Source organism: Polistes canadensis, unplaced genomic scaffold, assembly GCF_001313835.1.
Source record: "Polistes canadensis isolate GaletaPanama2010 unplaced genomic scaffold, ASM131383v1 scaffold_63, whole genome shotgun sequence".
Classification (NCBI taxonomy): domain Eukaryota; kingdom Metazoa; phylum Arthropoda; class Insecta; order Hymenoptera; family Vespidae; genus Polistes; species Polistes canadensis.
Window position 1 is genome coordinate 198,624 of NW_014569610.1, and position 22,322 is coordinate 220,945.

Genomic DNA, 22,322 nt, shown 5'->3' on the forward strand with positions numbered 1-22,322 from the left:
ATTTCCATTTTTGGGGCCGTGAACGAATTTAAAAATCGTACTTTTAATTCGATTAGTTTGAAATAGATTTCGAACGTGATAAAACAAATGGATCGTATAATTTAACTAAATCCAACAGTGATCGATAATAAATCACTAATTTTCATGATCGAATGATCTTACAAAAGTATTCATTCCAGCTGCTTCCAGGAGTTATAATAGTGAAATTCGTTAATCCTAGATTAAATTAGATTAGGTATAATAGTTTGAAATTATGTATCCGGAGATTCGTCCCAATGACGCAGTGCCTATATGAAATATCACAGTAAATCTGTATTACAGTTTAAAACGCGTATTAAATCCAAATTGAATTTAATTAATGAGGATACCTTTAGGTGGTTTACTAGTTGAACTTTAAAAAAAAATCTTTGAATCCGCACACACAAGGGATGAAATTTGTCACGTGTTTGAAATTTTCCGAATCCCTGCATCAGATAAAGAAAAAAACGTTCCAGCATATGTGTGTACGTGTGTATATATATATATCGTGTTACGTCACTCGCTCTTTCTTTTTTCCTCTATCACTCTCTGTCAGTGTACGTATGTGAGTACATGCATACATACACTCATACCGACTAAGGTCATTTTGAATTCCTGCACCGAAGAGAGATGCAAAGATTGAATGCAGATCCCACTTCTAGCTCGTGTTCGTATAAAAAGCTCTGGTACCTACAACGTACGTACCAACCCCTTTTAACCTTTGTTCCCTTTTTCCTCTGTTCCTTTCTTTTAAAGGACATTTCACTTAGCATCTTTAATATCTTCGATGAATTAGCACACACATAAAAAGGGATTTTCTCGAAAAGTAGTAGAGATAATAGAAACTTTCCCTATTGTTCGATCAATATTGTTTCAATATTGTTACAATTAATTGTGATTTGTTTTACTCGACAAAAGGGGAAAATTTTTGTATACGGAAAAATGTCAGGATAATAATCTACGGGACGAAATTAATCTGAAATAACTGTTATTCGATGTCAATCGTGAAATTCGTTCGACAAATTTAATTCCATCAAAGATATGACTTTTTAAAGAAAACGAGGGCAGGCTGAGAACAAATCATATTACATAAAGAGAATAAATTTCGAGGTGGGGGGGGTTCGATTCAATTGAAAAAAAGCAGACATACGGAACCTAAACTTATTTCAGGTTGGAACAACGTTTCCAACGTAGTACGGAATCTAACGTTTGAAACGGGCCGAGAAGAGGGCCTTAAATCTCTTATCCGGATGGTAGCGAATCTAGAAAAAGGCTAACCCGATTTAACGTAAATCTGGAAACTAGAAGCTCACCGGAAATTGACTTAATTTCCTGAGGAAAACCTTCCTCTTTGTCGACGAGAGGAAAAATTCTTTAAGCGTAACCTTCCACCGCTTTCCACTTCACCTGTCCAAAGTTCTTTTTTTTTTCCTTTTATTTTTTTTTAAGATTCCAGACTCTCATTCAACATCTAATAATGCTTCTTCTTCTTCTACTTCTTCTTTGACAAAAAAGGATTTTTCATCAGTTTTTATCACTTCTCTTTATTTAATCTTACGATCGGTAATATTTATATGTATAATATTTATAAATGAAATTTTAGCGAGAGATTAGATTAGGGATTAGATTATATATTTTTGGGAAAAAATTTTGCAAATTGTTTAAATACAAATTGATATTCTTGATAGAACGGATCAACAGTTTTTCTTACGTAATAATTTTCATGGATGAAAATCAAGAGGGTACAAAAAAGGACAAGTACAAAAAGGATTCTTGGCACGGTGTTAAGAACTAGCTTTACCCCTTCCTTGACAAACAGAGGGAGAGAAAGATATTCGCCTCTCGTGAGACCCTACTCGGAGAAACGAAATCAATGTCGCTGGACCGGAGAAAGAAAGGAAAAAAAAAACATCGGTCCGTGATTTATCGTACAGCTAAATCTATATTTTCTTTGAAACATGCAAGCCATTCCAGAACGTCGATTAAAATTTAATGCCGATCCAATTCGCGTAGATGTTGCCAGATAAAGATAAAACTATGTATTTGTTTATCCCAAATAATTCTTTTCACAAAGTAGAAGTTAAATAAAAAATAAAAATAAAAGAAGAAGAAGAAATTGATCGACGGGAAGTTTGGCGATATTTAAAAAAAAAAAAAAGAAAGAAACAAACCAATACTTTTTTTTTATTTATACGCTCATGCAATTTACCAAATCATAAGAAAATAAAATTCAAAACGTTAGTTCTTTAAATTGGCAGCGAATTAGCGTACGATCCCCATTATAACCGCGAAATTATTCCTTGAAATTGAACGAACGAGAGTTTCATTCCACCAAAAGTACTCTTACCCGTTGGTTTATAATGCAACCGAACGAAGGTATTATATCTGTATACGTGTCTTATGGGACGTCCGTGTTTTCCAGTCAGCCCGAATGAAGATTTAATGCAAATGCAATGCATTCGTTCCAGTTTGCCATTTCTCTTACTCTCCTTTATCGTCTTCCAGCATCGCTTTTTCCTTTTTCCTCTTCTTTACTGCTCGTCACTCGAGCGACCATCCTCGTATCACGCTCGAATACATCCAACCATTTGTATGTTTCTATGTATTCGTTTATGTAGATTGTAACATTTTCTATTCTACACTATATATATATATACATATAAGATATATATATTATACATTTATATATGTATAAATGGATATACACACATCTGGACGTAGACTTATGCGAGCAATTTGATTGGGTATTTCCATCTGGAATAAGTCTGGAAGAATTTCTAGTCGAAAAAGTAACTCGGACGAATGCGACAAATTTGTCTATTTCGAGAAACTTATTTGTACGTTATACTTTTATATTAAGAGATATATATGGATGATAGGGTCACGGTAGACGAACAGTCATATATATATATATATATATGTATATATAATACTTTTAGATTTTAAATTAAGCGTACTATAATTCGATTCAATCGACTCAGCAAAGATCTGAGATATGAACTTGTGTACGCAAGTTAATGGATCGAAGTGGACTTTCTTGTTTCATATTTAAACGTTATTTCAATTCATTTCAAATATTATCGCAAGGTATAATAATATTATTATTATTATTATTATTATTATTATTATTATTATTATTATAAAAGCTTTTTTTCATACATGAATTTTCAATTTGTAGATGAACGAGTTTTTCTTTTCTTTTCTTTTGGTATCTTCTGCAAACACTAGGAAAGTTTGAAGTCAACATGAGATAGTTACTTCAACAATTGTTACATCGATCTACATGAATACGAAGGAATACGCTGTTGATTACTGCGAGTTAATTTTCCGAATGCTTCCGGTTTCCTATCGTTTACTCTTCTCTCAACCCTGCCAGTCAGAGAAGTTTCTTCTTAGTACTCATCGAACTGAGTTAGAAGGGTTTAATGCCTTAGCGCATATAAAGCTTTTGGTTGGTTCAAACTTTGAGCCTGGATATCGAATTTTCGTAGGGATTCGTGATGTGCGATTATGGTTGGCCTTCGCGTCCTCTTGGCTCCCGTACACGTACCTTCGGACATTTGCATCTAAATTTACGCTACCATTTAGATCGTAACCTCTCGATGAGAGACCGTAGAAATCCTTGACTTTATTTACACAATAGTTTCTACCCACGTAAAACACACAGTGATGGGATTTAAAAAGCAAAAGGGGTTTAACACGGCCGCCATTTCTCCCAAGAGAGAAACGAGCGAAAATTTAACGCCAATTTATTTACTGCCTTTCTCTGTCTAACTCTCTAACTCTCTATCTATCTATCTCTCTCTCTCTCTCTCTCTCTCTTTTTCGTTCTTCCAGTTGTTTCTATTTTATTTCTCGACACTCGACGTGTCGGACATTGCACAAACGCATACATATATATATATATTCACGTGCATAAACCTATACATACGGTCTACATTCGGATGTTATTTTCAGGTAAATAAAAAGCGTATTTTCCATGGAGGACAAAATGACCAGGTTAAACTTTCATGCGGATAAAAGAATTCGTGGGAATTGGAACGACGAACAGTATTGTTTCTACGGATATTTTTCTTCCGTTTCTCTCTTTCTTTCTCTCTCTCTTTCTCTCTCGTAAAATCTTTTGTACACGAGTATACACTTCTAGAAAAGATGTTAATCGAGGAAGTTAAATATTAAGGAAAGTAACTTTCTTCTGAGTTTAGCGTCGAGAGCGTTTTTATTTCTTTCCTTCCTTCCTTCCTTCCTTCCTTTCTTCCTTCCTTCCTTTCTTCCTTCCTTCCTTCTTCTTTTTCTTATTTTCTTCCTTCCTTGTTATGGACGAAAGAATCGGAGCATCTGGTAACAGCGGCCTCCAAATTGGACGGTTCACTGGGTGGCAGTCGAGTGTGAAGAATGTGGAAACGTTCCCTGCTGAAAAATCGTTAAGCGCCTCGACCGTTCGAGATTTACGTTCCATTCTGTTTCATCTAACGCGCTTTGTCCGAGTCTTGGTTTTTCCATATAGCCAATGAAAGAAGGAACACAACAAAAAATTTACCGGCTTGTCCTAATTCTTTAGTCGATATAACTACGAAAATATATACAGTTAAAAAGAGAAAGAAGATACATAAACAGAGAGAGAAAGAGAGATAGAAAGAGAAAACCGTGATAAAGTAGGCCAGCATTTGAGGAATACCGATCCGCTTCATCGAGAATCTTGCTTCCATCTGTTCACCGGATCTAAAACTTTTCGATCGAGACCGAGTTGTTTGGAGGAACACCGTAGACGAGCGTAAAAGTTGAAACAGTTTCGATCGGGTAACTCTTTAAAAGTAAAAGCACCGCCACATATCTTTACTTTCGCGTGTTGGGTTCAGACGTTTCAAGAAACTCGACGTCCAAGACATTTATTCGGTGCTTCTTCTGTGTGTTATAAACTGTCGAAGAAACTTCTTCGATGTCAAAAGTAACGAACACAGAAAAAAAAGAAAAAAATAAGGGGATTCTACAATTTTCTTAACTTCGTACACATTATTATATATTCGATATAATTCTTTAAGTAGTAATAAACAATTTCAAATGTATTGATTTTTAATTTGATAAAAATCGATCAAATATTTATTTTTTCAATGATAGATTTGGAAGATGTTCGGTTTCTTTTTTTCTTTTTTTTTTTTTGCCATACATACACCAAGAGACAGCCAGACCATTTAACAATCCGCGCTGATTGAGCCAAGATTACCGGAAGTAATGACGCGGCAAACATTTTACGAGGAACGTGACATAAGCAAATGGAGCGCAATAAAGTGTTCCAACTTTCATGAATACTTGTATGCATCAACCGTCGTCTTATACTTTGACCGCTATAGCCTGATTTGCATACGACTATTACTACGAATTCTTTTCTTTACTTTTCTCTCTTATTTTTTTCTTTTTTTTTTTCATCCTTTTCATAGAAAAAGATAGTAACCATACATACGGTCTTTCTCGATATTCTCATCTTTGTTCACCTTTCAAGTCGTTAAGGAGTCCTTCCTTCTCGTCTACTACCACTTTCCTTCGCACCAATTTGCAAGTCATCATCTTTGAACACTCGGAGCCTTCAAAGGAAGACCTTCCTCGAGAGCTCAGGATCTTGTTACGAAAAGGGTTTCGTGTGTACGCGCGAAATTCACCAAGAAAAGTGTAGGAATTTGAAAATCGGTCGGGTTATATTAATTCCTTGAGTGGTACTACGTGTACCTTCAAAGGGAGCTCTAGCTCATCGATCCTATATATAGGTATATACAAGCGTTATGGTACACGGTAAAAGAATTTTATTCGAAATTGCAAGCATTTAAATTTTCCGCAACTCTACAACTGCTAGTTCTTAAAAGGCCCGATGAATTTCCAGGTAATACAACTTTTTACCTTACTTTTTCGCTAACTTTTTCATCGAGCGTATTTCAACGGTCGGGAACACGGTTCGAACGAATTCAGTTAAATCCCTTGCCATCGGACATTTCACCGCCTCCCTCCTTCCCCCCCCCCCACACCCTTCTTCTCCTTTTCAATTTTTTTTTTGCTTCCACTTCTCCCCTCTTCTCTTTTTTTTTTTTTTTAAATTTAATCGAAAGTCAGCTACGCTTTTGTATACTCAACCGCAAAAAGGAAATAACGCGGCTGAAAGAGCGAAGTGAATTACGAGTTGTGAAAGAATCGCGGGAACGTTCGAATCTCTTGATTACTTTTTTCCCTTCGGAAAAAAGTTGTCTTTTCACTTTATTTCTTTTCTCTTTTTATGTCTTGTTAAATAACGTCAAATATTGAATTTTAATGGAAAATAAGGTAAGCTGACCCCCTCGTCTTGGTGATACGATAACAGTACCGTCATTCATGACTTTGAAAAGTCAATACGACAAGTCTAGACAAAATATCATCCAGAAGGATTCATCCGGTTATAAATGAGACATTCAAGAGAAACGAAGGATCATATATATTTTTCAATTGGAATGAAAGGAGAACGATGATACTACGTTTCGGTAAAAAATGAGAGCACGTCATCAAACGTTTTTGGGTGATTGATGATCGCCTGCCCTAAACATTTCCAATCCCTTCCTCTTATTTAAAAATCTTCTTCGACGAATCGTTAATCTATTCGATGTTCATTCGTTTCTAGAAATGTCGATATTAACGAGAATAACACTTCAGTATTACTTCGTAATCTAAAATATATCAAAGACCTTTGGCGTAATTTGGAAGATCTTTTTCAATCCTAGTTCGAAAATAAAAGATAATATTCGTCGATGGATCAATCCTAATTCACGTTTGGTTATATTCGTCTAACGTTCTAGAATCACGAAAATGTTCAAGCAGAAATCCGATTTATTCCATAAATGTAATATTAGAATTCGTCGATATCCAAAGGTGATAATTTAGTCGTATGCAATGGTGGGTGGTAGAGAAAAACTCGCGCTGACTCATCTTCTTTTCTATCTATGATAAATTTTGTCCAAATTGCGTTGTTGTTCAAAGAAATGAATTATAATGGACGATGGCGGTTTTTGGTTACTCTCGGCAAACGTATAGAAAATAAATTGCGTCTAGACAAAACGTACGTCGATGGGCTCGCTCGTGAATATTTATTCGCAACGCCCACCGTCGGAGTTTGTTAACCCATGAGCTTAGCTTAAAACAGAAACCATCGTGAATGATTCGGTCTAAAATTAGAAAACAATGTGACGCTCGGAACCATTTCTATTTAAAAACTTCACGATTTTTTCCTATTCGTGGTACCGAGTGATCATATCGAAATGCAGACCAAATTTTTTAACGAGATCCTTGACGAGAAAAATCATCAAAGTTTATATTTTTGTAGAGAAGAAACAAGGGGTAGGATAACGAAAACCGAAATACACAAGTGTAAAAACCCACCACCCATAAAGATTTACAATCTTGTAAAGAACTTTACTTAGGAGATGGGATAACGAGGATACTGATGAACCTTATCCAAGGTTGTAGCGAGATTAAATGAATAAAGGGAAGGGAAATGAGCGGGATCCAAATAAGAAATAGAATAAACAGGTTAATAAGAGAGAAAGAGAGAGAAAGAGAGATAGAAGATCGATCGAAAGTATCGTGGCGAAACGTGGTATGTTTCTGTTTTAGGGGGAGAAGGGTGATGGCCCGTACCACGCGCTCGCGACGAAAAATGGCGAATACGAGCGATGCTCCCTCAACTGCGAGCAGCCTTTTGTCGAACACGACGACGACGCCTTTCAGCAACCCCACGTCAACGACCTACTCGACTGAGGGCTATACCTTCAATTACAGCGACCTCGCGAATTTCGCCGGTTACTCTTTGGATGAGTTGAATTACACAGGACTTTGGGTGGACGTGTTGAACGGTACCGAGGTTGCTGATAACGTGACCGAGAGGTTAAATACCACCGTATTGATACCCGGTGGCTACTGTGACGAGTGGGAGGCAGCCCAACACAAGCTCTTCCAGGTCAGATCATCTCTTGGTGATCCTTCTTATCTTTTTACATTCTTCGAATGAAAATAATGTCTAAAGTTTTACACGTATATTGGTATCCCTTTTAGCACGTGAAAGCTTTTAGTTGGATATAGTCACGTCGAATGTAACAAGATCTTTGAGAATTTTACTAATATTCTATATAACTATATCCTCGTTAGGATTTATTTACGATATCATAAATATATGTATATTCAATCGTATTCCGTTAAAAAAATTATATTCGCAATAAGACAATCGACTATTTGAAATTTAAACGATAACGAAATCCTTGTCGTCGAGCTAAGATAATTTCACGTTGGAACTTTTCTTCCCTAACTTTTGTTAGTTTCTCGTCGAAATTCTCGGCAAACAGTATAAAATTGGTAGTTAATCTAAATCGGTTTCTTTTCGAATTCGTATAAGTTAATCCTAACGTGTTCTATTTCCAGGCAGCGAATATATTTTACATGGTGGCCTTTCTGGTGCCGCGTTCGTTTAAGGCCTCCGTCTTGGCCCTTCGTACGTTTCTAACGGCCGGATTCATGCTTGCTGCGTTGTGGGCCGGTATCACTATATGTGCTCTCGACGCCATGCTTTGGAATCTCATACTCGGGCTTTTAAACGGCATACACTCCTTGATACTAGCTTGTCGATTTTTACCGCCTGCTCTCAGCCCGGAACTCGCGGAGCTGTACCTCAAGCTCTTCAAGCCTTACAAGGTCAGCAAGAAGCACTTTCAAGAATTGGCCAAAGAAGCGAGGATACTCAAATTGGATCCTGGTCAAACATACGCGACCGAAGGTATCACGCCCGCGGACGAAAGGCTATCAATACTCTTGCGTGGACAGTGAGTAATTTCATTTAAACAATATTTTGTAGAATAAATCGCTTTGTATTTTGTTCTTCCTTTAATAAAACGGAGAAAAAGATCTCATTTATATTCTTATCGATAACACACGTCACCATTTAATGATGTTGTTGCGTGTTAGAAAGAAATATTTCAAAGTGTATTTTTTCCCCTTTTCATGATATGTAACATCGTTTAAAAGACTTTCTTTTATCATTAAGAGCATAAAACATTAGGCACGGTAACTAAACTCGTACTGTGGTCAAGTTCCTTTTTTTTCTTTTTTTTCTTTCTTTATTTGTAAGAAAGGTAGATTATTTATAGACGGTGCGTGAAAGGGGGGAGAAAACAAACAACTGTCTGGGTTTCAGGCTGAACGTGACGTGCGACGGTACACACCTGCACCATGTCAGAGCTTATCAATTCGTCGATTCGCCCGAATGGGAGGCCACGCACGAAAACATCGATGACGTCTTCCAGGTAACGATACGAGCCGAGGAATCAAGCACTTACATCTGTTGGACTAGGCTAAAATTGCTGAGGGTATTAAGGCATAGGCCGTTACTAAAAATCGTTCTCAACACCCTCATCGGTAAGGACATTACGTCCAAGTTATACGCCCTTAACGAGCAACTCGCTGACGTCTCAACGGTCAGTGAGAACACCACGTCGAATCCTTACAGAGGCGTCGCCAGAAGTCTTAGCGTAGACGCCGTAAACACAGAAACTGCCGGAAGAGTTCGTTCTACCACGTGGAAGGCGCAAAGGAGGCATAGTAATCCCCGTAGCGACAGTAAGAACTTTTCCAATAATATTATATTATATTCACTTGATTTAATATAAGAATGAATCGGTAATATTTAAAAAAAAAAAAACATAAATCAACGTTTACTTTATCTAATTTGTTCTACTCGTATTTACTTAAACAATTGATTTTCTAAAATTACGAAATAGATAATAGCGTACCGTTAATATTGGCAATTACGAAAGACTCGCATCAGCACAGTATACGAGCGAAGGTTTGCGAGACAACAATTCCGTGTAGGTCTCCAAACTTCTGTAATGAACTAAATACCAGAGATCTATCATAACGTGTACATAAACTCGGAACATTTTCTCGCTCCAGTTTCCTACATTGTGTCAGTTCTGTTTGTTATCCTTTCGATGGTGATGGGGGGTCTATGGTAGTATATAAACAACGCATTGCTACTGATGGGTTCAAGATTATTTTTAAACTTTTCTTTTTACGATTGATACGTTTTATCAATGTTTAAGTAATGTTAGAATTTATTAAAAGAAATAAGAAGATGATGAAGAAGATGATGATGAAGAAGAAGAAACTGACACTGTCAAAAATGAATTACTATTCGCATAATTAATACGGTTAGAAAATAGTTGAAAATAGTTCTCTCGGGAAAATTGACGCATGGGATTATTGGTTTTTTTTCCTCAGGAAGTTCACCGGCCCGATATTCTCATCAGTATTGGGCGCCTGTGGTGGCGAATCATTTTCCACCGACTTCGCCCTTCACCCAGGGCCAAAACCTCGGGTATTCGTTACTGCCGCAAGGTGTTCAATTCTCGCCACCACGGCGGGCGCCACTCATTTCACATCCGCCACTGACTCGGCAACGTAGTGGTGGTGCAGGTGGCGATTACACCTTGCTACCTCAAACACCGAAGCTTGATAGGAAGCGTTCGAAAAAGGGCACGAGGGAGGTAAGTTTAGTTCGTCGAACGAACGAACGAACGAACGAATCTGATATTAAACGAAGTATAAAAAAGGGATGATCTCGACGACAACAAATTTTAAATGATTATATAAATTTATATTCGATCGTTTTTTTTTAAAAGGAATGTTAAAGTAATTTAAACAATTAATGGAATTTCCAAAACGGGAGTAAAATAAATTGAGCAATGTACGTTAATCGTCTATTCTAGGAAATATTCGAACTTTTTTCGAAGAGATTAATTACGCTATGTATCTTAATGTCGTAAAATCGAATAAGAATTAGTTTCACGTAAGGACATTACCGTAATTAAGTGCTTTCACATTTTTACGAATTCCTCGGGCAAAGAAAAGAAAAAAAAAGCACAGGGAATAAGGAAAAAAAAAACAAAAAGAAACTTATTACTTTGGCAAAACGTTCCCTTATTTTCGCGAAGATTTATTCGGCGATAATTTAACCGTGAGTATTCTACGAGGAAAAGCAGATCTCTCGTTTCGTGTGTTCTCGATACGTCTGTGACAAGAAAATATTTCGAAGGAGGTTGCAAGAAAGCTCTATCGTGTTAGCCGTGCATAACTCACAACGGATAGGAGAAAAAACTTCATTCGAGAATGTAGCAACGCAAAAACTCAATTATCGTTCGTTCGCGAGCCAGAAAAGTGACTTGATATTGAGTTAGTACACTGGAACTGCTTTCGATACCCTTACTCAGAAGAATTTCTTTCGGGCCAACAAAACTCGTAGAAAAGATAGGATAACGAAGTATCTTCCAACTGTTGCCCACGCGCGAATGAAACAGCTGTCATTGTGAATAGAGGTCAACAAAAAAAGAAAAAAGAAAAAGAAGACTCTTCATTTTATCACGAGCCATAGAAAAATGTTGTCTCGAAATAATCTCAATTAATTTGAATACAACGAGAACATTTTTGATGATGAAAATGATCATTCATCAATCATAATTAACCCGCGATAACGATCTATAATTTTGTATCAATTATGATAAAAGGAAAAACTAATGAGCCGTTTAATAAACTACTTGAATATAAGGAAAAGATTCGTAAGCTCGTAAAATTCTTGATGTCTTATTACCTTCCGTCGTCGGAGTACTTTGAGTTCGACACGAAATATGGGAATGAGTACGATAAGTGTTGAGAAAGGTAAACGCGAAAATTGCATGACGGTGTTTCTCTGCACGCAGAAGAAAATACACAGAAATAGCGTTACGATAACGTAATACAGGTGTTAAGTTAAGCACGTTCCAAGATAAAATAGTGTCACTCGTCGAACTTTCGTTATCTTATCATTAATTATACAAAGAACGAATATATGTTATAAGGGATTAGAGAATCACCTTTGTTGGGACTGATAATTCATACTTTTTCGAGATTATTCTACAACCGTGTTGATTTATAAACGTTCAAATTCGATAATGAGTTTTTCCGAGTCTTGAGAAATCTTTTAATCAAACTTACCTTTATTAATAATAAACATAAAATTCGTTAGACTTCCTAATAACAATCACGTCAAATAATACTTCAAGTTAACGTAATAAATAATATACAATACTTAGACGTGTGTATGAGTATTTAAAAATTACAGATTAAAATTCGGTCAGAAAAATTGTTATACGATTAAAATATATTTTGGTGACCCATTATTAAATAGGAATTTTCTATACGGCTGTAATAATCAATACATAATTGTAATACAATTAACGAAGAAATTAAAAGAGTTATTATTTTCAGGTGACGTTTGAAACACCTGTATGACGGTCGCTCGACGGGGAGGGCCCAGCCAGCGTACCGCTTCTTTCGCTGTCTCCTTTACGTTTTGCCTAGCCCCGTCGAGGTCTCGAGAATCTTAAGAAGCAAGTCAAATTCAAAAAGGGATTCTCATTGCTAGAAGATTCACCCCCAAGGCGTAGTTTTTGGTGGCGGCGTTCAGCCGATAAGACGCAAGATGGAGGAATAAGAAGAGGAGGCCTATTGGCTGAACTTCGAGTCCCCACACCTGGCCTCTCCGCCTCCTCTTCGATATCTATACGGACTTATCAGGATGATCCGGACGTCGAAGAGACGACACTGTGGTTCTAAAAAAGAAAAAAAAAAGTCATTCGACGAAGCTCCTTCTGGGTCTGCCAGGCTCCTTTAAAAAAGAAAAAAACAAACAGAAAAAAATAATATTTACACTCGTTCGGACTCCTTCCTCAGACTTTTTCGTAAATATCGCGAGTGCTACGAGCCTTATACACATACACACACACACACATACATACATACATATACACAGGTGCTGCATGTACAGCCGAAAAAAAACGAACGAAATGAACTTTAACTCGCTATAAGGAATAAAAAATAAAAGAAGTTAAAAAAAGAGGATCCGCGAAAGCGTGAATGCATCGAGGTCGGACTAGAAGGGAGTCGAAGGACGAAACGTGGTAAAACCGGCAGGGCGGGGTGGGCCAGGGAAAAGGGAGGGAGGAAATGGAAAAGCTTTTTTACCTTCACCGAAGAACGTCCTTCCTAATTTTTCGAGGAATCTCTATTTATACGTCTCTCTTTCTCTCTCTCTCTCTCTCTCTATCTTCCTTTTTGCAAATGTGAAGAAAGTTGAAAAGAGAGAGAGAGAGAGATAGAGAGATAGAGAGAGAGGAAAAAAAATGAAGAAAAAAAAGGGGGTTGAAAGAAAAGATCGGAGTATATTTTCGCGTAATATCTTCAACGTGGATAGATACTCCGTTTATTACAATACATCCACACATCGACTGTGATTATAATAACGGATATAATTCTTAAGTATTTCAAGAGGGTATAGCGAAAAATCGATTATGTTGAATAATACCTGTTGAAACTGTAATTCTCTCAGCGACATCGATCTTTACCATTTAAATACGATGGTCTTCGTATCGTAAACGTTCGAGAAAAAGGATGCATCATGCGCGCGAGGGTTTTCCAAAATCAATCATTTAACAACACCTGAATTGCCTAAAAACGTGTTGCACACGCGCGTTTTATTCCTCTTCCGTGTCTTTCCATGATCAATAGACGACACTCACACACACACACACACACGTTCCTATAGATTTTTAACGTATTACTTTGTCGTTCTTTTATTTATTTATTTATTTATCACAAACGGTAAGATTTATTTTTACAAATGATATTCCTATACGAATATTATGTGATTTTTCATTTAACATTTAACGTTGATCGCACATTGACGTGCATTAAATGTAACATTAAACACGTTCTTGTTGGTCAGACTGTTTTTCTTTGTTTCCTTTCTCGTTTACTCGATTTCTTTTTATAAATTTTACGATTAAATAAGTATCGTGTTGATACTAATCGTTAATTCTCTATCTCTCTCTCTCTCTCTCTCTCTCTCTCTCTCTCTCTCTCTCTCTCTCTCTCTCTCTATTTTTGGTGAAATAAAGAAGAAAAAAGAAAAGGAAATAAAGAAAATCATTAGTCTTCCTTCGAGTTTTTCATCGACGTGTCCAAGCCGTATCGATCGTGGGATAGGTGCATAAAAACAAACAAGTGAAAAAAAAAGAAAAAAAAAACAAAGTTCCACTCGTCAGAAAAAAAAAAMSRWTAACTCGGCGCAACACGAAGATCTCTGATCACGAACGAACCCCGATGCTTGCACTTATTCAATATACGATACACCATAGATCATAATCACCTTCCCACCACTCATTCCATCATCATTCACGCCAGACTCTCTCCATATAAATAACGCTTTAGAAAAAAATCACGTTCCGCGTTACACGAAATTAACTTCTACGGACAAAAATGAAACACGAGAGAGAACATTTGAAGTGTGAGAGTTTATCCAGAATCTAACGCAATAAGTGCTTTGTTTAAAGAAAAGAAGTGAATAATAATGATTAAACAAACAAACAAACAAAAAAAAAATGAAAAAGAAAAAAGGAGAAAAAAAAATATATCTGCAATAAAGTGCTTCGAAAAAAGAAAAAACATAAGGGAAAAGAAAATAAATATAATAAAATCGAGACAAAAGAAAATTGTATAAAAAATAGTTCATTGCGAGTGGTATATTCGATATTAGGACGAAAAATGGTTTATCGTTTAAAATACAGAATTTGAAGTGAACGGAAGAAGAAAGGATAGGCGTGCTAAAGTAAATAGTTCTACACATGTGTATGTAAAGAAGAAGAATATGCAACAAAAATAAAAACGAGGAAGAGGAAGAGGAAAAGGAGGAGGAGGAGGAGGAGGAGGAGGAGGTGGTGGTGGTAACGACGAAGGAAATAAATAATACGAAGGACGACGACGAAGACGACGAAACAAATTAAGAAAACATGTGTGTTTGTATGTTTCTATGTTTATATAATCCCCCCGCGTGTGAGAGCCAGCCCGAAGAAGATCTAGAAAAAAAAAAAAAAAAATAAAAAAATAAAAAAAATATACTAAAGACGCACAAACGATTTAAACAAAAGAAACATTAAATTTTGAAAAATGTAATAAAAAAAAGAAACCCTAAAAAGAAAGAGTGAAAATAAGTAACGACGCGTCGACAAAAAGTGATGGCACACAGTGATAGGTAAATGAGAAAAAAAAATATGATTGAAGAAATATGGGCAGGAACGTGTGCGTGTGTATTTGCGTGTGTGTGTGTGTGTATGTGCTGCGAGTGAGTTTAATTACGTCGATGAGAGGAGATAAGCTCTGATGAGAATTTAAATGAAAATAATAATATAATAAAATAAAATAAAAATAAAAAAGTTTGTAGAGTACGCTTGCGAGTCGATCAAATGAGCGTGCGTGTGTGATAATTTAATTAATATATTAATGATAATTATTTAAAAAAATTAAAAAAAAAAGAACAAAAAAAAACAAAGAAACCGGAGCAAGGATCTTACACGTCGGAAAATATGTTTTGTACCTGATAGATTTTGCCTGACATTATTAAACATGTGTAACACATCGCATCTTTTGGATAACGACGATCATTCTTACGAGTTCTTAACACTTTACGTTTCGTCATAGAAGAAAAATATGAGCATGAAGAAACTTTGTTAAAAGAGAAAAAATATTTATTATCCTTTCTTTCTCTTTCTTGTTTTCTTTGTTTTTTTTCTTATCTTTTCTTCAATTCAAATGAAATATAAATTATAGTTCAAACGATTATATAAAAATGAACGATGCTATTTTATCATTTTGTATTATCGTAATTTGCAAGAAAAATGTTGTTAAGAAATCGTAGCGTAAATTTCATCGCTCTAATCGCGTAGTAAGAATCCTTACCGTAGATCAATGGTTTAAATTAATATTCTGACGAAAAATATTTTGCTTTTGATTTGAATTAACGAGCGTAAATATATATATATATATATATATATATATATATATATTCTAGCAATCGTATATATGTATATATCTATACATACATACCATGCATATATTATATCGAGTCGCAATGATATTTATATACGAGCATCTTTATATAATTAATCGTTTTACGATTGTTCCATTATAATATTTAAAACGAAGTACAAACTATTCGTTATTTGGTTTCCGATCGACGTGCCTAGTAGTCAGCAACATTTTGCGTTTTCGTAGACAAGTAAATGTAATCGTTCGAAATGATCTTTCTTCGTTTTCCATATTATAAGCAATAGCATTTAAAAAAAAAAAAAACCCCCGTGTAGAATTAAAAAAAGAAAAAAAAACATTGCACGCGAAGAAGTATCGATCGATATAATGCACACGCACAGCAGACACACACATACACACAGATCCATAGACACGCAACAAACAAACACGCGTGCGATAATTGTTACCAACGCGAATCGTTTTTTGTATTGTAAATAAACAAATTTCCAGCGTAGGCAACAATTTCGTTCTTGTAATCTCGTCAAAAAAGAAAGAAAGAAAAGAAAGAAATGGGTAAAATAATAGAGAAACAATTTGTTTAATGATATTTTAATAAAGTCAATCGTTTTTGCTATCCCCAATAATAAAAGAGACGGGTAGTAATCGAATGAAATTTGAGGAAGAATTAGGTATATTCGCACACGAACCCGAGTCCCGATTCTTTGACCAGCAAATCGGCCGCACGTCGATATTGGCACGAGACCAGCCTTTGCTAAACGTAAGGGCCGAATTTCTGGCTTGATTTTAGGCTGAGTTATTTACATACGAATAGAGATCCGAAACGGAATGCATTTGGCAAATATTTCTTTGTACGCTCGATCGTTTTGACGTCCGCATATGCGTTCGATGTATAACGATACAGGCAAAACCGCACACGGTAACACGTGCTATTATAAAATATAAGTTACGAGCTTCAGCTCAAACAACCCCCCTTTTCTCCTTTCTTCTCCAGCCTCTCTTTCTATCTATTTCTCTTCACACGCGCGCATATATAAACACACATATACACCCTCTCTCTCTCTCTCTGTGTCTCTTTCAATCTGTCTCTGTTTCCTGCAAAAAAAAAAAAAGAAAGGGTACAAATTCTTTCGGTTTATCTGTCCTTTAAATTTTCAATACCACACCTCTAGCAGCAGCAGCAGCAACAGCAGCAACACTACCACCACCACCACCACCACCACCACCACTACTATCACGAATAGCAAACATTAATTATCAGCGGATCGATACTCGGCTTTGATAATTTTCCGAAAAGGCGCGAAACGAAATATAATGGCAAATGAAAAACACATATCAAACGTAGGGTGTTCGGATAAAATTACCGTATCTATTGTATATGTACATTCAAACAATCTTTTTTTTACTTTACCGAATTATTATAACGAGGCGTAAATTTTTTAACGATCTACGATAGATTCGATCGATAGTTGAAAAATATCAAATACACGTATATATTGTACTTTGTTAGATTTACGAATTGAAAAATAACGTATTTCCCGTCCAAATTGTATTTTAAATATGACCATTTAACAATAAGTGAAATTTGTTACATTCGGTCACCCTACTTCGAAGGCGTCAAGATTCGAACGGAATTTTTAACAAATCTTGTATTCGATGGGAAAAAATGAGACCGATAAAGAGAGATAGCTTAAAAGCAAATGAAAGAAAGAAAGAGAGAGAGAGAGAGAGAGAGAGAGAGAGAAAAATTGATACGAAAATCGAAAAAACACGAAAAAGTAAGAGAACAATATATTTTCCGACGTAGGATCGGCTTTAAATAAAATTGGATGCGTCTGGATGTGCGCGAGTGTCTTTATCGATGTTGTGAACCGTGTTACGAGAAAAACAAATAAAATGAACAAAAAAAAAATATAAAGAAGAAGAAGAAGAAGAAATATAAACGAGAAAAATAAATAAAAAAAACACGAGAGATTACAGGAGAGGACGAAAAAATACCTTTAAAAAAAAGTGAAAAAAATTAATAAAGAAGTAATAATAATAATAAATAAGACAACAACATCTACAACAACAACAACAAATGTAAAACGAAAAAGCCAATAAACACACCACAGCGACTCACAATTAAAACAAAACAAAACAAAAATAAAACTAATAAAAATAATTGACGATATGACGAAAAAAGTTTACTGCGACGACGCGAGAGAAGAAAATAAAATAAAATAAAATAAAAAGGAAAGAGAGATACACACTCTTAACAGCGTACCACGAACAAAGACGACAAGACACTGTATATTATTGCTATTATTTATTATTACGAAATGTTCGTTGACTTATTATGTTAGAAATAAAAATTACATTGAGAGAAATGAGGTCCTTTCTTTGAGGTATATACACTTCTCGAACTATTTTATTCACCTTGTTTTTGCTTGCTAACCTTTTCTTTTATTTTTTTTTAATGATGTTTTTTCTTTTCCTAATGTTTTTTTCTCTCTCTTTTTATTAGAAACGAAAAGGAGGAAAAAGAAGAAGAAAATGTTTGCTAGGTGAGGTTTAATACCAGTTACCGCTAAAAATAATGAAATGGAATACGGGAATATAAGAGTGGGAAAGATAAAAAAAAAAAGGAAAAGAAAAAAAAAAAGAAAAAGAAAAAAGAGAGAAACGGTGAAAATAGGGAACGATGTGCTACGGTGATACTTGAAGTAGTGGTATAAAAGGCGCTTCAAGGATTATAACCCTTGAATCTCTTTCTCCCTTTTCTATCTGCACGTTGATGTTTTTTCCTTTTTATGTATTTCCAAACCACCCATCTCTTTCTCTCTGTTTCTATCTCACTCTCTCTTTTTATTCTTTTTCTATATTATTTTACCGTCGTCACTCCGGGAACGAATATATATATATAAGAGAAAAAGGGAAAAATAAATAAGTATCGTCGTGACGTTTTTCGAAGGACGACGAAAGATCGGCGGATTCATTCTCGCAGTGGCGTCGTCGCTAAGAAAAGGTCTAGGTAAATGCGGATGGATTTCCTGGCAAGGAACAACCTTAAATCTGGGTCGTCGAAGAAATTTAGTTGCCAATATTCGATACACCATTTCTCCGATTGCGACAGAATTATTTCAATGTGTAGGAGATGTGTTTCACAACGGGAAAGTTACATATTTCAACAACATTTCTGTATAATCTCATTCAATTTTTGTTTACAATTTTTGTTTACTTATATTATTATTATAAGGGCATATACATTTAGATACACGCGTTACGTATATATTTATATATTATTATTATTATTATTATTGCAATAAATTAATAGTTAAAATAAAATAAAGCGATCAATAATGAGAAATGGTAAATTGTAAGTTATATAAATGTAGATATATAAAAATAGGGAAAGAACGTGTCATCAAAAATTGAATCATACATCTGATACTTGTTTTTTCTTAACTCGGAAATCGATTCGAGTATTGGATATAAATATATCAATTGAAATTTATTCTCTTAGATCGTTGTGTGTAACTTCTTCCCTTCTTCCTCGATAACTAAAATACCGAGTTAATAAAGATTCAGTCTTCTCCATAAAGATCTTATGAGTTGGTACGATAATAATAATAAGAAAAAAAAAAAGAAGGAAAAACAAAAGAAAAGAAAGAAAAGAAACGATCATTCCTGTCATACAGATCGAAGTTATTGGACTTCACGTGGCAGGAATAATTTGATCAAACCCTTTGTATTTGTCTTTGAAAGAATAATGGTGGCTCGGAAGGCAACCAGTTTCCCTCGGCATTTCGAGTTGATAATAATCCGCTGTTCGAATATATCGGCGTCGTTAATACGCTTGTATTATTTTTATCGATTATTTCGATTCCTTTGTCGTCGTCTATTCTTGATATTTTTATTTGTACCTTCGAGTCTGCACCTTCTGTAACCTGTAACGAACGAACACGTTTGGTATTTTCACTTTTACTTTTGACATGCATTTAAATGTTATATATAAGAAAACACATACACAAACAAAAACATATATATATATATATATATATATATATATATATATAACATTTAAGTAGGAAGATTCTTACTTTAATTCGTACTTTCTTCTCACCGATATGAAACGCTCTAGAATCGAAATCCTCATAGTGATCACTATAATCCCCAATGTATTCGCGATCGTGAACATCATCGTCCCTATCATAGTATCTCTCGTAATAACGATTTTTACGTTTTTCTTGACGTTTCGGTAATTGGATAATTATAGTATACGGTTGATTATCCGAGACCGAAGATTCTTCGTAAAGAGGAGCATATCTAGAAAGTATTATTAACTATCAAATTATATTTTAATAATATCATTTACACGATAATTTGTGCTCTTTTCTTTTCTCACGCTAATAACCGTGATTTCTCGAGACCTTTTTCGTTGATCGACATATTAATTATTAGGAATATTTTTTCACGTTGAAAACGAAGTGAAAGCTAATAGATAAATTCAAATCATTGTCTCTTCTTAGTCTAAAAGATAAATGAATAAATGATCAATCGTTTCAATTTATCTCAACGATATTAAATATTATATATCGATTATTGTTCAGATGAATATTTTAATGATAAAACTAAATGAATGTCATTGAAGTTATAAGAAAGTTCGAACGACTAATCATCGAAAGATGATTTTATATAAGATACCAATTGATTAATGTTCTTTACAAATTAATGTTATCATTTTATTTATTACACGCGTATTAATTTCCCCGTATACGACAGCGTGAAATTTATTAGACATTCCGTTAAATACTTTCGACTCAGGTTATACGGTCGATAACCTCCAAGATTACGCATAATGAGAAAACATCCGTTTGGAAAAGTAGGACGAGTTCCCTTTATTCGTTAAGTACCAGACTGATCTTGTCCGAAAACGGAAGTAAAGATCAAAAGACTCTTAGAAAATGGTGTCTTTATCACGATTAAACTACATTCGGATAGAGATAACGAAAATGAGAGCTCGTAATTAGCCTCAACGATAATCACACTCATCGCGAAATTTTGAATAGGCTTCTTTTTTTTACATCGTACTGCTGTAGTACTTCGTACTAAAAACCCCTGAAAGTGGGTTAACGTTACTGAAAGATAACGCAAGAAATATATAGGGGGAGGGAAAAAAAATTGTGTGAAAAAAAGTAAAATACAAATAATATAATTATAGATACGTTACTTGCAATTAGTTAAAAAAATAAAATGTTCACGAATGTTCTCTCGCGTAACGATTCTCTTCTGAGAAACGAATTATTAAAATATATTGTTAGAAGGACAATCAAGAGGGGATATTAAAACAATCATAACGCGACCAAGTAGATTATGGCAATAATTTCATTTCCATATCATTCGGCGTTAACTTCCAGACAATCATTATATAGATTTTCGAGGTATAATAAACGTTGGTAACAATAAGTAGCTATGCAAAGTTCGTGTATCAAAGTTTCTTCGAGCACTATTAAAAGGACTCGAGTGATATGAGATATGTACGAGTAGTACACAGCACATAAGAGAGTGCCAAATATTCGTGGTTGCCCAACGGCGTTGTAAGTGCGAATGAGAAACTATCGATTTTACGCAAAACCATGCCATGTATTGTATTATACATAGTATAACTACGGTTGTGTAGCAACGAACTCTTATTTAATTAATAATCAAACCTGGATAGCTTGTAATGTTTACAATAATTTGATTATAAGCTAAGGGATTCGTGATAAACCCCAATACCCACAAGTATATATAATACCTATCAATCTTTATACAAATCGATCGTCCGAAAAAAAATATCGAATGAAAATAATGAAACTAAACGAAAGAATAGAACGGGTTTAGAAGTAGAGCGAATGAATTATTTGAATGATCATTAAAATTACGTTTTTTTTTTTCAATCTTAAACTCGGATCCCGTTCGATGATCAATATTTATCTTCGATGCTTTTTCTTTATGACTGACAAGTTGAACGCAATGTAAATTAAACGCATGGTTAAATCGTGTCTTTAGGATATTATTATTTCAGTCTATACGTACAGTTTATTTTAAATCTTACCTCGAGTATCCAGGACGAGAAGAAGAAGTGTAATGATTTTTCGTAGACTTTTTAATTCCTGAATATTTTGGCGAAGGAGAGATCCAACGTGATCGGTGTCGTGATTTTGGATTGTAAAATTTGTACGGTCTAACGTATTTATGTATTTCGAAAACGTCGACGAATTCCATTAAGAGTATAAAATATAAAATGAACGCTAATACCTACGAAGAAAAGAAGTATTTAAAAATGAAAAAAAATGAACAAATGAAACGTCGATTTTAAATTCGATTGGATTGTTTTTAATTGGGAACGATTACTCGCTTTTAAT

General features: G+C 34.9%; 2 protein-coding genes across 7 annotated transcripts in view; one reads left to right on the forward strand and one right to left on the reverse strand.

Moving 5' to 3' along the window:
• The window catches only part of LOC106786035 (blood vessel epicardial substance-like), a 45,838-nt gene extending 31,382 nt beyond the window's left edge, over positions 1-14,456 (forward strand). For all 6 annotated transcript variants that reach the window (XM_014747017.1, XM_014747018.1, XM_014747019.1 and 3 more), the window contains 5 exons: positions 7,648-7,990; positions 8,449-8,846; positions 9,218-9,639; positions 10,300-10,565; positions 12,322-14,456. In XM_014747017.1, the coding sequence (XP_014602503.1) occupies positions 7,661-7,990; positions 8,449-8,846; positions 9,218-9,639; positions 10,300-10,565; positions 12,322-12,345 (1,440 nt within the window). In that variant the 5' untranslated portion in view covers positions 7,648-7,660 and the 3' untranslated portion in view covers positions 12,346-14,456. The remainder of the gene's footprint in view (positions 1-7,647; positions 7,991-8,448; positions 8,847-9,217; positions 9,640-10,299; positions 10,566-12,321) is intronic.
• Positions 14,457-19,652: 5,196 nt separating this feature from the next.
• LOC106786012 lies at positions 19,653-22,319 on the reverse strand. Its single transcript, XM_014746950.1, has 3 exons — positions 22,013-22,319; positions 20,016-20,241; positions 19,653-19,862 (listed from the first exon to the last, which is right to left on the reverse strand). Exons 1-3 carry the CDS (start codon positions 22,180-22,182, stop codon positions 19,653-19,655), a joined length of 606 nt encoding a protein of 201 aa, XP_014602436.1. The 5' UTR covers positions 22,183-22,319.
• Between the last annotated feature and the right edge of the window lie 3 nt (positions 22,320-22,322).

What these genes read in the sequence shown, in the direction of transcription:
- LOC106786012 (XM_014746950.1), bottom strand. Translation starts at nt 22,182, where the DNA reads ATGGAATTCGTCGACGTTTTCGAAATACATAAATACGTTAGACCGTAC. An exon ending in TCTCGTCCTGGATACTCGAG is followed by an intron (nt 20,242 to 22,012) that starts GTAAGATTTAAA and finishes AATACTTTCTAG; the next exon opens with ATATGCTCCTCTTTACGAAG. An exon ending in AGAAGAAAGTACGAATTAAA is followed by an intron (nt 19,863 to 20,015) that starts GTAAGAATCTTC and finishes CGTTCGTTACAG; the next exon opens with GTTACAGAAGGTGCAGACTC.